The 15,116-nt window shown below is 40.2% G+C and overlaps 1 protein-coding gene across 1 annotated transcript in view; it reads left to right on the forward strand.

Moving 5' to 3' along the window:
* The window catches only part of ANKFY1 (ankyrin repeat and FYVE domain containing 1), a 35,671-nt gene extending 20,556 nt beyond the window's left edge, over positions 1 to 15,115 (forward strand). The window contains exons 14-25 of the mRNA XM_059829501.1: positions 836 to 989; positions 1,937 to 2,105; positions 3,324 to 3,442; positions 3,792 to 3,948; positions 5,179 to 5,379; positions 6,458 to 6,634; positions 7,067 to 7,214; positions 7,477 to 7,567; positions 7,904 to 8,028; positions 8,248 to 8,394; positions 8,891 to 8,981; positions 9,729 to 15,115. Of these exons, the coding sequence (XP_059685484.1) occupies positions 836 to 989; positions 1,937 to 2,105; positions 3,324 to 3,442; positions 3,792 to 3,948; positions 5,179 to 5,379; positions 6,458 to 6,634; positions 7,067 to 7,214; positions 7,477 to 7,567; positions 7,904 to 8,028; positions 8,248 to 8,394; positions 8,891 to 8,981; positions 9,729 to 9,861 (1,712 nt within the window). The 3' untranslated portion in view covers positions 9,862 to 15,115. The remainder of the gene's footprint in view (positions 1 to 835; positions 990 to 1,936; positions 2,106 to 3,323; positions 3,443 to 3,791; positions 3,949 to 5,178; positions 5,380 to 6,457; positions 6,635 to 7,066; positions 7,215 to 7,476; positions 7,568 to 7,903; positions 8,029 to 8,247; positions 8,395 to 8,890; positions 8,982 to 9,728) is intronic.
* Position 15,116: the final 1 nt, after the last annotated feature.

The raw sequence follows: 15,116 nt of genomic DNA on the forward strand, positions 1-15,116 counted from the left end.
GTACTGATTCAGAAAATGCTTTCTTGTCTGAATTGTGGAGGGGAACGGTTTGGGGAAAAGAAGATATTTTTGTCTGTAGCCAAGTGACTTTTCAATAGTATCAGGACATTGTCAAAAGAAAGAGGTGGTATAGTCACTACTGAATCAATTTAAGTGTGGTCCTGCTGAACTGGAAACAGCAGCTGTATGGGGAATGACTACTGGTGCTCTGGACTTAAGAGTTGAGGCAGAATGCTTAGTGATGTTGCTTTGTACAGGGATGCTAGATGTCATCCATATGTAACAAACATCTTTACTGTCCAGGCTTTTTATTTTTCTTTCCAATGAAAGGAAATCAAAATGTAGCTTTCTCTCTAGCATTGCCCTTATCTGCTTCTGAGATAAAGGAGGAGGAACTAAGCTAAACATCTAATCCAGTAATATTCAAGGGAATAGCTTATGAATGTAATACCAAAGTTAATAAGTTTGTTGGCAAAAGTCTGAAGTGATATGAAGGATTAGGCTAGGTATGGTTAAGGAGGACTCTACTACATCTAGGTTGGCAGAACTAATGGGAAAGCTGTGCTGTATACCAGACCATATCTTCTGTCTTTAAGCAAGACCAAAAGGACTCAGTAATCAATATTCAATAAGTCTGTAAATAAATATTCAAGCTGGGTAGAGTCATGAGTTGGTTTAGCTCATGTATGTAAATTTTAATAGGCTCTAGCATTGATTCAGTGCATCTCTTACTGTAATTACTGAAAATAGAAAGCTTGAAGCTTTATTTATTGATCTTCGGTGGGTCTATTTTATAGAACTGAAGGTGAAATACTAATGAGACTTAACTCTTTAGGCATGCACACAATAGCAGCTCAGCTGCTTGGGTCTGGGGCGTCCATCAATGACACAATGTCTGACGGACAGACTCTACTACATATGGCAATACAGAGGCAAGACAGTAAGAGTGCACTCTTTTTGCTGGAACATCAGGCAGATATAAATGTCAGGTAAGACCTTAACTGATAAACACTGAACCGGATACGTATTTAGGAGCGGGTAGTGATGACTTCCTTCTATATAATGGCTTGAAGTTGGTTTCAAATCATGATTTGTGCATAGTTATGCGTTTGGTGCTTTTTATGGCTCTAGTTATGGCTGAGGGATTACATATGTGAACTTGGACCTATATATAGCTCCATTGGTCAGTACCTCCTCTTGAGGCTGCAGAGGGAGGTGCCGCTTAATTCTAGATAGAACAGAATTCTCTGTAACAGACTCTAAAGTCCTAGAGACATGGTACTGAACTTCTATAGTCTCATCTGTTTGCCAGCTTGTTGGAGCTGCATGTTTTCTACCATCTAAACTAGTTAGATGTAGCTCCAGCAACAAGATTCCAATAGAACTTGCCTCCTGAGTGTCTCCTAGACAAGTTGATAGTAGACTGAACAAAACATTTATCTGCTTACATGACTGACAGGCTGTCTTTTGAAATTTGGCGAGCTATACTGTAATGAATGTCATGGGTACAAACTGCCTAATACTGCTGTTCAGACTTCAGGTTTTTAACAGTTGGTATTTCTGACTGTTGCCTGAGGTGTTACCACAGTGCAGACAAAGCTGTTTCCTTCTGTGGCAGTAGGCTTGCTCTGAAGGAACTCTGCTCAAATAATGGCTGCACTTAGCTCAGAGACACTGTCATTTCCTTAAGAACACTAATATGCTTTTCAAATTTCTGAAATCAATCACTTGCTACTAAAGGGGGGTGGGGGGAAGAAAGGTAAACTACCTGTGAAAAATTAACATGGTGCATTTGCTTGGCTGTAGAGATATGGTCTTACCACAGCAAAAATACACACATGAGGCGATAAGTCTTGGCTTTCCCCATAAACTACTGTGACATGAGGCCTAACTTTATAATGCAGTAGTAACACATTTCAAACTGTACCTATTACAGAACACAGGATGGAGAGACTGCCTTACAGCTAGCTATAAAAAACCAGCTCCCTCTTGTGGTTGATGCTATTTGTACCAGGGGAGCAGACATGTCTGTGCCAGATGAGAAAGGAAATCCTCCTTTATGGCTTGCCTTAGAAAGTAACCTGGAAGATATTGCATCAACTCTGGTAAGACTGTCAGTTGACTTAACTTAGTCTCACTTTTGTGCGTCATGCTAGCAGCAAAGGGCTCATCAGCAAAAACAAACTCAATGCATGAAAAGAACAGAGTAGTCCTATACTACTAACTTCTAGAGGTTTTTCTTCACCGAAAGTTCCTTTTTCTTTATAAACACTGTAGTCTGCATAGCCAAATATCTTGCAGCCACTGTAATAGAAGTATAGAATATGCTATCTGGATTCCTGGTTCTGGAAAGAGTAAGGATCTACTAAAAACATCGGTCTGTAGCATACCAGACTTGTGTAATGATAGGCTTCCTGAATAAAACTGAACACCCGTATGTATGCTTTAGAGTATGTGCTAGTTTTTATTGCATCTTAAAAGTTCCATCAAGAAGGCCTTTAAAGGCTTATATTTACTTTTAAGACTATTTACTTTCAGGCATAGGTGATCCAGCAGGAGACTTTTTAGGAGACATAAGTAGACCTCCTTGTGTCTCATTTATAAGGAAGTTACTTGAAAGCTTTGTCTCTGATATCCAGTTATTTTCTGCTAGAGAACTATTTAAAATCTGTGCTGATGAGCTGAGAAATAAATCTTGTAACTGTACTTGACCATTTGTGCTGGTATTGGATAAGAATGTTTATGGAACCAGCACTGAAACTACTTATTTATAAACCTTGTAAATAGTTTGTAAAGTGGAGTGGAACAAGTCTTATTTAGTGCCACATTGCTCGAGTAACTAGTTCTGTAGTAGAAGAATACCAATATTAGAAATACAGTTCGGGGGGGTGGGGTGGGGAGCGGGCAGGGAATGACCTCTCTTTAGCTGAATGTGGAGGAAAGCAAGTAAAGGGGCCAGACCTTCAAAGGCAATGTCTCCTGAGGCTACTTGACTTGCTTTAGGTGCTTGTCACTGCTGAAAGTGAGGTAACTGTTACCCAAACTGGCTTAAGACCTCTATTCAGGGTATATGAGTGAGTGTCTGAATTGTTAGTAAACACTGCCTGATTAGTATTACATAGTAGACCAATAAAATACTGGTCCGGAAGATGTTAAAGTAGCTTTCTGAAATTCAGTGACTGTCGCAAGAACAGATAAGGCATCTCAAATTCTATCTCTAAAGGATAATGTTTCAGAAGCATTAGTCAAGGACTATATAAAGTAGTAGGAGCTTGCTGGAGACATAAAAATACTTCACTGCCTCATTGTGCTTCTCCTTCCAGGTTAGGCATGGCTGTGATTCAACCTGTTGGGGGTCAGGACCAAGTGGCTGCTTCCAAACTCTTCTTCATAGAGCTATTGATGAAAACAGTGAACAAATAGCATGCTTTCTTATTCGCAGGTGAGACCCCCTTCTAAAATACAAACCTTCTAATGTGCATGTACATATTTTCCTGACGTAAATTTAACTGAATGCTATTTTGAGCATTCAACTGGTATGTGCTTCACTAGACTTTTGGTGGGTTGATGGCACTTACGGAAGTCTGACTAATGTTAAAGACACATTCTGCTGTCAATATTAGCATCCTGTTCTTGATGACAAGAGTCAAACTAAAACCAGGAACTTGTGCTTATGTAGAATGTGTCAGCAGTTGCTGGATCAGCTCTTGCAAACTTTTTTCTGATCCTTGTTTGGAACAGTTTAAATCTGGATTAAACATAATAAATTGACTATATTGTGTTTGTTTTAGTGGTTGTGATGTGAATAGTCCCAGAAAGCCGGGCCCGAATGGAGAAGGAGAAGAGGAAGCTCATGATGGACAGACACCCCTACACTTGGCAGCCTGCTGGGGACTGGAAGAGGTGATCCAGTGCCTTTTGGAGTTTGGTGCCAATGTCAATGCTCAGGTATGTAGAGAAATGGTGCACAGTTACTTTGAAGTTGATTCTTTGCCTCTAATGTAATGAAAACAAACTTCCCGCTCAGCTGAGTATTTTGCTTGATAGGAAAAAGAACATCCTTCTATTATGGCTGAACCAGTGTGATGACTGGCTGCAGTTCTACTTTCTTTCCTGTCCCTTGTTACCAGATCTAGTGCTTATCTGCCCATGTGATGGGTTAATTCAGGAAGCTATACTGAAGGAAAATAATGACACAGAAAACTTCTTGCAGTGTTAGTTTTCTTATATAATGATTGGAATTCAGCTCTTCTGTCCCTATTGTGAATTAAAGGCAGGAGCAGGGCTGTATCCTGCTGCAATTAATCATTAGATCAGCTATAGTGTAAAACTCCAGAATACTCTACTTTGTTAGTATGTTTGGGAAGTGTCTTCTGTTATTGAGTAAACTGAGGTGATGTAACTAGAGTAACGCTTGATTACACAGTAATCCTTAAACAGAAGCTTGACAAACAGCAACAAAAGAAATGAATGCATAACATTTCTAGGTCCTGATGCTATTGAAAATGATGTCAAAATGAATGACAGAACACATTGTCACAAAGCAGCTGTGGCTGTAAACTGCTGCTTGATACAGACAAGTGATTAAATACCTTATTTGAATTTTCTAAACTTTAATATACTGTTTGCATAACAAACATGCCTGATGTTGTTATATTTTCAGTGAGGGCAATTCCAAGTGTTTAGCTTCCAGAAAGCTTAGCACTAGTGCCTGAGAGTCAAGCTAGGGAAATGGTACTTCAGGTTTGTATACTTTAGTCTGTACATTGTTCTTTCAAATAAAAACTGAATTCTACAAATTGTTAATACTATAAAGTATTAACATCAAATACCTGAAACTAATATCAGTTTGAAAGCATTCTCTTGCAATGCTTGGCTATGGTCTTGAGTGCTCATCTCTGCCCCCAAAATGTCTGACTACATGGGAAATGTTACTCTGAGCTACTTAAATGGCTATATAGCCCAGGATTGAGGTCAACCTATTTGGAGAAACAAATACCAATTTGCTTCACTTACACTGTGGATTTGAGCTCCCACTGCTACTGTTTTGGTCTCCACGCAGGAGGCAGCTGGAAATGTCTCAGAACTAAACTAATAAGCTTCCTCTACTTTTCAGAGTTAGGGAAGGATTTGTGTATTACTGAATCTTCATATAACAAACTTCTGGTTTCCTTCTAGGATGCAGAAGGAAGGACTCCAATCCATGTTGCCATTAGCAACCAACATAATGTTATCATTCAGCTTATGATTTCACATCCAGATATTAAGCTAAATGTACGTGACAGGCAAGGAATGACTCCCTTTGCATGTGCTATGACGTATAAAAATAACAAAGCAGCTGAAGCAATTCTGAAGAGGGAGCCAGGAGCTGCTGAACAGGTAAGCTGGGAGTGTTCAAAGCATGCTGGTGGTCTTACTGCACTAGTCTGTGGTAACAGGTGTTCCACAAGCAATTTCTGCTTTACCCTTTTGTGGCTTTACATGCAATGCCATTTGCCAGATGCCAGTTTTCTGTGGCAGGATTTATTAGGAAACTGTAGGTGTATATGTGCTATATGTGAGTATGAACATCAAGGGTTAGTATCTTGTCAAACTGTATCTCATCTTGTCAGTACTAAATTGAGGGAACAGGCATATGTATATATAAGGAGAAAGTTCTAACTCTACTCTTGTCTTGTGCTGGACTAGTACAAAAATAATCTATTACCTAGCTCTCCTAAAGCTATTCAAAACAGAAATCCTGACCTAAAATAACTGAATAATAGATGTTATGCTGCACTGCTGAACTATAAAACCTCCAACTGTATCTTCAGGCTTCTGCTGTGACACTTCAGGCAGCTGTTCAGGAGTTTCTTCCTACCATATGTAAGTTTAATTACTAGTAAAGTATTTGAGTGCTTAGTGAGCTCTTGTAATATATCTAAAACGTGGTTACAAATGCAGCCAGTTCTAAATATGCTTTAATAGCAGCTTCAAGGCAAAAATGAACAACAACATGCACTTGGTATTAAGCCAAAAAATGAATACACTTTGCACCAGTGTGGCAGGATTGCATGTTCCTTCCCTCTTCTGTGTTAACTGCCAGATTGACTCAAGTTTGTTTCATTTAACTGAGTTTATCATTAACTGCTGCTCAGTACTTACTACAACAGCTGCTAACCTTTTGTCATAATACTCTCCAGTGTGTGGTCAAGAAATGACAAGGTTATAAAGTAGAAGTAAAGTAGTCTGAAGCAGAATAGAGTGAGCAGTTGCAGCCAACAGTTTCTCAGTTTAGTTTATTTGATAGTCATATCTATCAAATAAGTCTCTAATGTCAAGCAGTGAAAAGAACAAGGCTCTATAGCTCACCTCAGGTAGAGGGAGCAAGTGTCTCTTGGTGAAAATATGTCCTACATAACAATTTGCTGTTCTACAGAAATAATGGATTTCATTTCACGTGCCCTTTCTGCCACAGGTTGATAATAAAGGTCGGAATTTCCTGCACGTAGCTGTTCAGAACTCTGACATTGAGAGTGTGCTGTTCCTGATAAGTGTACAAGCTAATGTAAACTCTCGGGTCCAGGATGCCTCCAAACTAACGCCTCTCCACCTGGCTGTACAAGCTGGCTCAGAGATCATTGTGCGTAATCTGGTATGTACTGGAGAGTCATTTTTCCTCTACTTAAAAATGCACATTCTGCCTTAATGCACATTGCCTGTAGGCTGGAGAAGTGAGCTGAAGGTGACACCACTTTTTCTGAAACAGAACTCAGACTTGCATAAAGTTCCCTTAGCTTGTACTGTTAGCTGAGCTGCATCAGTAGCCTTTGTATGAGCATGTTTGATTTGCAGCAATCACTAGGTAGTGTAGCTCACTTCAAAGGAAGAACCTTACCTTGCACTTTCTGCAGATTTGAACATGAACACAATTGCAGCAGCCCAGCAATGATAGCATTTTATATATGCTGGAGGCCTAGAAGTATCTCTGTACAGTGGAGTCTTGTGTGCTTCATTCACAGAAATAAACTCTTGGCTAACAGCCCTGAAAACATCTTTGAACATATTCCTTCTTGCATCTTGACAGCTGCTTGCAGGTGCCCAGGTGAATGAACTGACTAAGCATCGTCAGACTGCTCTTCACTTAGCAGCCCAGCAAGATTTGCCCACAATTTGTTCAGTCCTTCTGGAGAACGGAGTAGACTTTGCAGCTGTAGATGAAAATGGAAATAATGGTAAACTTCTGAAGTTCTACGAGTAGATGTAAACACTTCAGTAGGTCTGTTAATGGTATCTCCTAGTGATAGAGAGAGCCACTGAATGGGCTCACTCTTCAAAGGTGAAAAAGACTGAAAGTCCAAGAAATCAAAGCTGGTGGAAGGAGTTTTGGAGAGGGAAGGTAGGGGAAGTGGAAGGGGAGTGCTTAATTTTATCAGGCTGTAATTATTGCTGACATGAGCTACTTCAGATTCTTGAAGCTTCTCTCTTACTTTTCAGCTCTTCATCTGGCAGTGATGCATGGCCGCCTAAACAATATCCGGGTCCTTCTCACAGAGTGCAATGTAGATGCGGAAGCCTTTAATATTAGGTAATAGGTATAGTCTTAACAGACTAAAAGAACCACAATCTATTTTAAAATATGTGCTAGTATGACTAGATAAAAAAAAACCCGAAAGATTTGGCTTGGATTATAGTATTTCTGCACTAATTTTATAGTGAAGTGTGCAGAGCAGGCTGTGTCTAAATTATGTGGGAAATTACATATACCAAAAAAGGAAGCTAAAGTAGGCAGTTGTGTGTGATGTACTGAGTTACTTTGATTTGGACTTAAACAATGCTGCACCTAACTTGAAAACAAGGAGAGTTGGAAGAGTAACTGTAGTAGCGAGCAGACTTTGATCAGGATACAAACTCTTTTCCTCAGAGGCCAGTCACCAATGCATATTTTGGGACAATATGGGAAAGATAATGCAGCAGCCATATGTGACCTCTTCTTGGAGTGTATGCCAGAATACCCTCTAGACAAACCCGATGCTGAAGGAAACACAGGTGGGTGAGATTCAACAGCTATTAAACTTGAAAGTCACTCAAGTTGTGTTAATGGTATGTCACTTTTAAAGCTGGAATAATTGGCAGGAGTATGTTAAAAACAGTAAGATGCAAATGTTAGATGGAAACTTAAAAGAACTAAAGATCCTACTCTAGATTGAGTGTAACACAAGACCTACTACTCTGTTAGCAGGCAAGTGTCTGGCTTTTATTTTTCAGTGCTCCTGTTGGCTTACATGAAGGGAAATGCTAACTTGTGTCGTGCCATAGTGAGAGCTGGGGCTCGTCTTGGAGTTAACAATAATCAAGGAGTCAATATCTTCAACTACCAAGTTGCTACGAAACAGCTTCTCTTTAGACTGCTGGGTAAGTACTACTTGCTGCAGTTGGAAAGTGTTTTTAGCTTATGCTTCTGAGATACTTTGGTGGAGGAAGGAACTCTGAACATCTGACTTAAATTCCAGAGGGGGCTGAACTTTGGAATATTCCACTACTTTAAATGGGGGGTAGAAATACTAATTTTTCTCATGATCAACTGAGAAGGTGCACAATGCAGACTTGTCAAACTTAAATATTACTCCTTCTGGAAGGATAGACATGGAGACACCTGGCTGGTGTTGTAGTCTTATGTAGCTTAAAACTTAGATACTGTTTTTTAACTTGTGCTATATAGTCGCTGTGGATAATGTGATGTTGATGAAAGCAACTATACATTGTCTACAAACAAGATGGCAGCTACTGCAAAAGTAGTTAAATCAATTATACTGGATGCAGTCTAAGACTGGAAAAAGCCTCTTTAATGTTACAGTGTACTCAGGAGGTGTCTGAGCCTATTTTGCCCTTACATTTTTGTCACTAACAGATATGCTGACAAAAGAACCTCCCTGGTGTGATGGCTCCAACTGCTATGAATGCACTGCCAAATTTGGAGTCACGACAAGAAAGCATCACTGGTAATATGACACATCTTGCTGTGCTTACAAGGAAATGGATTCCTCTTCCAAATGTAGCTAGGCTTGTTCCTTCTGGTGGTTTAGGAAACCTCCATGTTAATGTAGGTGTATAACCAGTAATCCAGCTGGAACATTCCACCCTGTCCTAGATTAGTAACTTGTGGTCTGACTAAAATCATATCTTAAGCAGTTTGTGCACTTAATATTCTGATTTGTTGGAAATGAGAAATCATGTCAAAGTTCAGTAGTGAAATAGAGGATTTGGATGCCTGCTTTCAGTACTGGGGCTGACTTCCTCTGGAAGAGGTCATAGGTTTGGGCAGCCACTGCCAGCTTAGGTTAGGGGTGCTGTTTGTAATGTGGAAATGACTGAAGATGCTGATATGGATTGCTCTTGTGTAGACATGAGCTGCCTTTTCTTAACTAGTCTGAACTTCTACGAAATATGCTGGGTTAGATGGATGTTAAGCTAAGATTTTTCTCTTAGCCCAGTGTTCCAGAGAAACTACAAATGCATCAGTTGAAGTAGTACTGGGTGATTGACTAGTGTAGAAGCAGCATGTGTGTTTTGGCATTAGTATTCTATTATTATATGAGAGGTATCAGAAGATAGAAGAAAAATGTAGCATTTCCATTGCTACTGTACCTTTTTAGTGATACTATCATTGATAAAGAATATCAAACAGTAAAACCCTGGTGTTCACTATGAGTGAATTCACTTTTCTCCCACCCCTCTTCTATCAACAGCCGACACTGTGGACGCCTGCTCTGCCATAAGTGCTCAACAAAGGAGATTCCTATCATAAAATTTGATCTGAACAAGCCAGTTCGAGTTTGTAACATCTGCTTTGATGTCCTGACTCTGGGAGGAGTCTCCTAGTAAACTGTGGAAGTAAAGGGATTCCCAGTCAGTGCTCCTGACAGCAGCTCTGCTTACAAGCCCTCTGGATAGGGAAGAGGAAGCCTATACATGTCTTCTGCAATAGACTGAACTAATTAAGGACCCTGTTATGATATACTCTGGTATTAATGACTTTGTATGACTGTAAATGTATTGGGCTGTGATAGACTTCACTAGGAATTCGGGTGGATCATTGAAACCAAGTGACAAAAGAATTTAGACCCTCTTTTTAGTTGTGGTGGGATATGGAAGCTGCAATTGTTAGGCTGATGTTTGAATTGACATAAAACAGGTCTGTCCTTGTCATGGTGCTTCGCACTGAGCAACTCTATTAAGTCCTGTGGCTTTCAGGCTGCTTAGTAGAGATACCATTAAGTTTCAGGGTAACCAGGTATCTTTCTTTGCTTTGTCTTAAAGATAAACGTTCCCTTTCTCTAGAACAGACTTCTTGTGAAGCTAGACTGAGCTGTTGCAACCACTGTTTGTTTCAAAAAAACTTCAACAATGGGGGTAGTTCTAAGCATAGCTCAAGAATTGTGGCCTTACAACAGAAAGCTTTACAACATCTGATGCAAAGCAGTCAGAATTGCAGATCCACATCTTGATACCTCCTCACTAAATGTCTCATTAGCTTTAGCATGTTCAAGAGAAGTGCAAGATTGTTTTAGCCAGTAAATACTCTTGCTCATACCTGCTAGAGCTGTGGAAGTCTACTTTGTTGCACTTTCATATTTACGTTGCTAGTCCTTCCAATTCATGAAACTTGTATAAATGAACATCAGTGCGCTGAAAGGCCTAAGCATATGCTAAATGGAGAAACACTAAAACTGGTGAAGTAGTCTAACTCGCAATACAGCAATAAATGCTGAAGTGCATTATGAATCCCATGAGGGAGAGTAGCACTTTCCTTTGGTTTAAAGACCCTGGTTAACTGCTGCGGGAGAGTCAGTAACCCTACCAGTGTAGAATGTGCTGCACCGCTAGACATTAAATTTGGGTCCAGTATCAGCAGCATTGCTGGTGAGTGGGAGTGTATTTGGAGGCTTCCTATCAACATTAAGCCTCTGGCCTTGAAGGAAGGATTCTGAACTGGCAGTGCAGTGCCAGGCATTTGGATTAAGCTGCAGTATTTTAATCTAGGCTGGTCATGCTCTCTTAAACATGCTGAATCTGTGAAAATCCAGCACCACATTGTCTAGGTAAACAGGAAAGGACTTTGCTGATGGACAAGGTTATGATTTGGTGGGCAAAGGCTTCAGTCAGAAAAAATGTGTACTTAAGCAAAACTACATGCCATGTTAAGGCTATTTTCATCCCAAGAGATGAACCTGGTTTAGACTCAACTCAGCATTCCTCATCTCTACTCCATGAACTGCTGTGCATCTACTTAATGACTGTTAGCTCCAGTGTACAATACGGACAAGTTGGTGACACATTGCCCTGTTTGGAATAGCGACTTGTCAGTCTTAAAGAGTAAGATGAGATGATAAGCCAGACTGCTGCTTTTATGGGAGACTTGCTTGAGGTTTTTCTCAGTCTTGTAGAAGAAAAGGATGGGAGAGGGGGTAATTGCTGACATTTGCATGATGAATTTCACATCAAGTCTCACTTGATCTGCACTTTGATCTTCCAATATGCATATAACTGGAATCTCACCCGTGTAACACTAGAGAAGAATGGTTGATAATACAAATTTGCTTCACTGTTTAATAGTCTGCTGCTGTCATGTTGCAACAGAATGCCCTGGGTAACACAACTGGTCTCTGTAACACAGTTACTAATACAAATGGTGCATCTCCGGCATAGTATTTCAGGTGGATGAGGGGGAAAATAATGGTGTCTGAAGCATTTAAGTGCAAGCTACAGTTTGGGTTTTTGAGTGAAATAGATGATGGAAAACATTGTACTTGTAGTCCGTTGCTTTCTGGCGTTTCAGAACATCACTGGTTGCAGGTCTCTAGCAGTGAAAGATAACAATGATGGAGAGAAAGTGCATTTGGTGAAAGAAGTCTTGATTATAGCGTATCGCATGATAACATGTTGACTTCCTTCTTGGTTTGGAGCTGCAGTGCTGTGGAGTGGTAAGTGTGTGCTCAGAATACTGAAAGATAGTGGTAGAAGAGTGTGCTTCCAAGGCCACAGCCTGTAGACTTCAACTTAATTGGAAAACTGCATGACATGTAATTGCTAAAGCATTTAAACATAGCTTTTTTTCAGTGACTTCTCTGATGGAAGGGGCAAGGGAACAGGGAGCTCAGTTCTAACAGAATAAGCAACCTTTTAAATGATGAAGAATGTAGATCTTGTGAAAATTGAGCTTAACTGCATGGGAAGCTTAAGGCTGGCTAGTTGCTCTTTTTAAAAATGGAATATTAATTATAACTGCCTGAAACTTGGGAAGATCTGGGAAACTATATGTAATGCTACTCGTTTTGCTTTTTACAGCCAATACTGTACCAGCTTGCTTTCTCACTGAAGCCTGAAAGGAAAGTTAAGGTTATTGGTAAACTAATGTACAGCCTAAGTGTTCACTGAATTTAAAGCAACTAAATTCAGCAAATTTGATCATTTTAAAGTGCCTTTGAGATAGCTCTTAGAGTTGGCTGGAAGGAAACTTTCTGCCAGAGTTAAAGGGGAAAAGCTCACAACTTGAACCAAAACCCAAGTTAGTTCTCTTCTAGTTCTTCAACTAAAGAGGTTGACCCCACCAAACAACTGGTGGGTCTCAGTCCTTTATGCACTCTGCCTAGTATTGGTCTGAACTGTCAGACCTCTGAGATCTTGGGGGAGTTTTGCTGGCAATGCTCTGCTGCAGGGTGCAAATGTGAATGGAGGCACTTAGTAATGTAGTAGTGGTCAACACATTTCTAACTCCTTAAACAACTGCTCTTCCTTTTTGTAGCATACAGTTGTGACCAAAAACCCCACCCCTCTTACCCCTGCTGTCTTTTAAGTGGTATCTATCACCTTGAGACTCAAGTGTGCCAAGCATTGAACAAAAAGGTAAATGGAAAACAAACTTCTGTCCCTGGGAAGTGATGCTGTCAAACCAGGCTTCAGGCACTTCAGCAGGGCTGCATGGGAAGGCTGTGGTGGTTCATACTGTAGCTTTTTGTTCTGAGACTGGATTCCTTTTGATTGCAGTCATCCAGCACTCTTGCACAAGCACAAAATGTGGTCTGGCTTAAGTTTTTAATTTGTGTATCTGAAAAAGGTGCAGTCACTGTTTCACACCACTAAGTGGAGTGAGAAGGTTAGTGTTGAAGGTACTAGGCAGGGCATAGCAAGTTGCTAGCTAAAAGCTGATAGATGCCTTATTTATCTCCAGCACAGGAAGTCATTGGCTTGTACAACTTCTCACATAGTGATTACAAATTAACATGTAACAATATGGGAGGCCAAGACTGGAAGGTTTTTTGTAGATCAAATGTTAATAGGCAAGTCCTCTTTTTCCTGTAACCAGCAGAGTTGGGTACTGCAGCAAACTCATCTCTAGAAAAGTCAAAGCTTGTACGAGTGACAAAAATAGCTCTGAACCTGCTAATACCATCTGTGAAATAGAAAAGGAAGTCTTAGAACAATGGCATTTTATCTGCAATGTTTGTCTGGAGTAATTGTAAAAATGTATTTTTCCAATATGCATTACTTTGTTGTGTAATGATTCTACTTGTAATAAAATGCATAACTAGATAATGCATTGTGAGGTGGAAACCTTGTTAAGAAAGTATCTTATCCTGTAGAGACAGCTGCCCCTCTGCAAGCTATCCTTTACAAGCCACAAGGAAAATTAGGGATATAACATTCAATTGGGCATGGCAATTTTATTCTTTGTTCTGAAATGATTCCAGGTATTCATTTTCATGTTGTGGAACTGCTACAACTGCTCTTTTGTCTGATGGGGTCTGGTGTTCTAGTTTATACCATACAGTCATCTTGAATGCCTTACACTAGACTTATCTATAATCATTCTTATGAAACAATCCTAATTTCCTACAGGTTCACGGAGTAAATCGGTTCTCATCTCACATCTGTTTAAATGGACAAGCTGAGTTGACTCAAAGTAACAAACTATTTGTGTGTTCAGTGGTATACTGGTGGGCAGCTCGGCCTCCTGAAGAGCCTGTAACTGCTGCAGCTTTATGTCAGGAAAAGGAAAGATTCAATGCAATAGCAAAACCCACCAAAACATCTTGGTGAGGTTGTGATGCATTAATCTTTATTAATAAAATTTACTGACGTACAGGTGAATGGTGAGCTTCATTAGAGCACTGTACTGTGTTAACTTGATCCCTGTGTAAATATCACTATTTTCTTCCCACCCTGTTATACCACAGGAGAATCTAGCTGAGCTTTTGAATGGGAGTAGAAACAAGATAATCTGGGAGCACTTCAGGTCAGTGAGGGTGTCTCCTTGTTTGCTTTAACAGATGACTTATTCCTAGTGTAAGACAAACTTTTCTCCCCCCTAGTGTTTCCAAACACTAACCTGAGGAATATGCTGGGAATTGGTTTTCAACCTACTTTAACTTAAAGCAACACCATTCCATCTTGCCTTCCTGCAGCAGCTTATTTTTTTTTTTTGTGTAGCTCTTAATATCAAAACCATCCCCTCAGCATTTCAGTGCTATTTGCATAGTGCTCAAGCATATAGCAAGATGAAACTTGCTCAGAAGTTACATGGCTGCTCTACCTTCACCGAGACTCCAACTTGTGACATTGACTTGCCCTTAGAACTACATTTTGCAGTATTTAATAATCTGGAATTTGCTGTGACACTTAAAAGTTATTTTAAAGACACTTGCCAACTATTTTTGGGGACGGTTTGACTTTAAAATGCAAGTTCTTGGGAAAGAAGATGTGTCCAAAAGCAACTGACATGCTGACACTTAAAATGCCCATGAAGTTGCTGAGACAATGAAGCACTGCTTTGCTACTCTCCTGCAGATGTTACACAGCTTTATCTTCAGGATTGTTATGTGAAATACACAGCCCCCTCCTGCCCTAAGATGGCACAAGCCCAGGGCTCAGTTTCAGTCCTGGAAGTGTCACTGGGGCCTTGAATGCTGTGCGATGGCTCTGCTGCCACTCAGCTACACATACAACTTCCACTGATGACTGGTAAGAGCTGGCACAACTGCCTGGAAGTGCCTTGGAGGACTTCTCTTCACAATTACAGTGGAGAAGAAACCCCCCACCCAAATGCAAAACCCCAAATGTTTATTACAGAAAGCATG

The sequence above is a fragment of the Gavia stellata genome, chromosome 25, assembly GCF_030936135.1.
Source record: "Gavia stellata isolate bGavSte3 chromosome 25, bGavSte3.hap2, whole genome shotgun sequence".
Taxonomy (NCBI): Eukaryota; Metazoa; Chordata; class Aves; order Gaviiformes; family Gaviidae; genus Gavia; species Gavia stellata.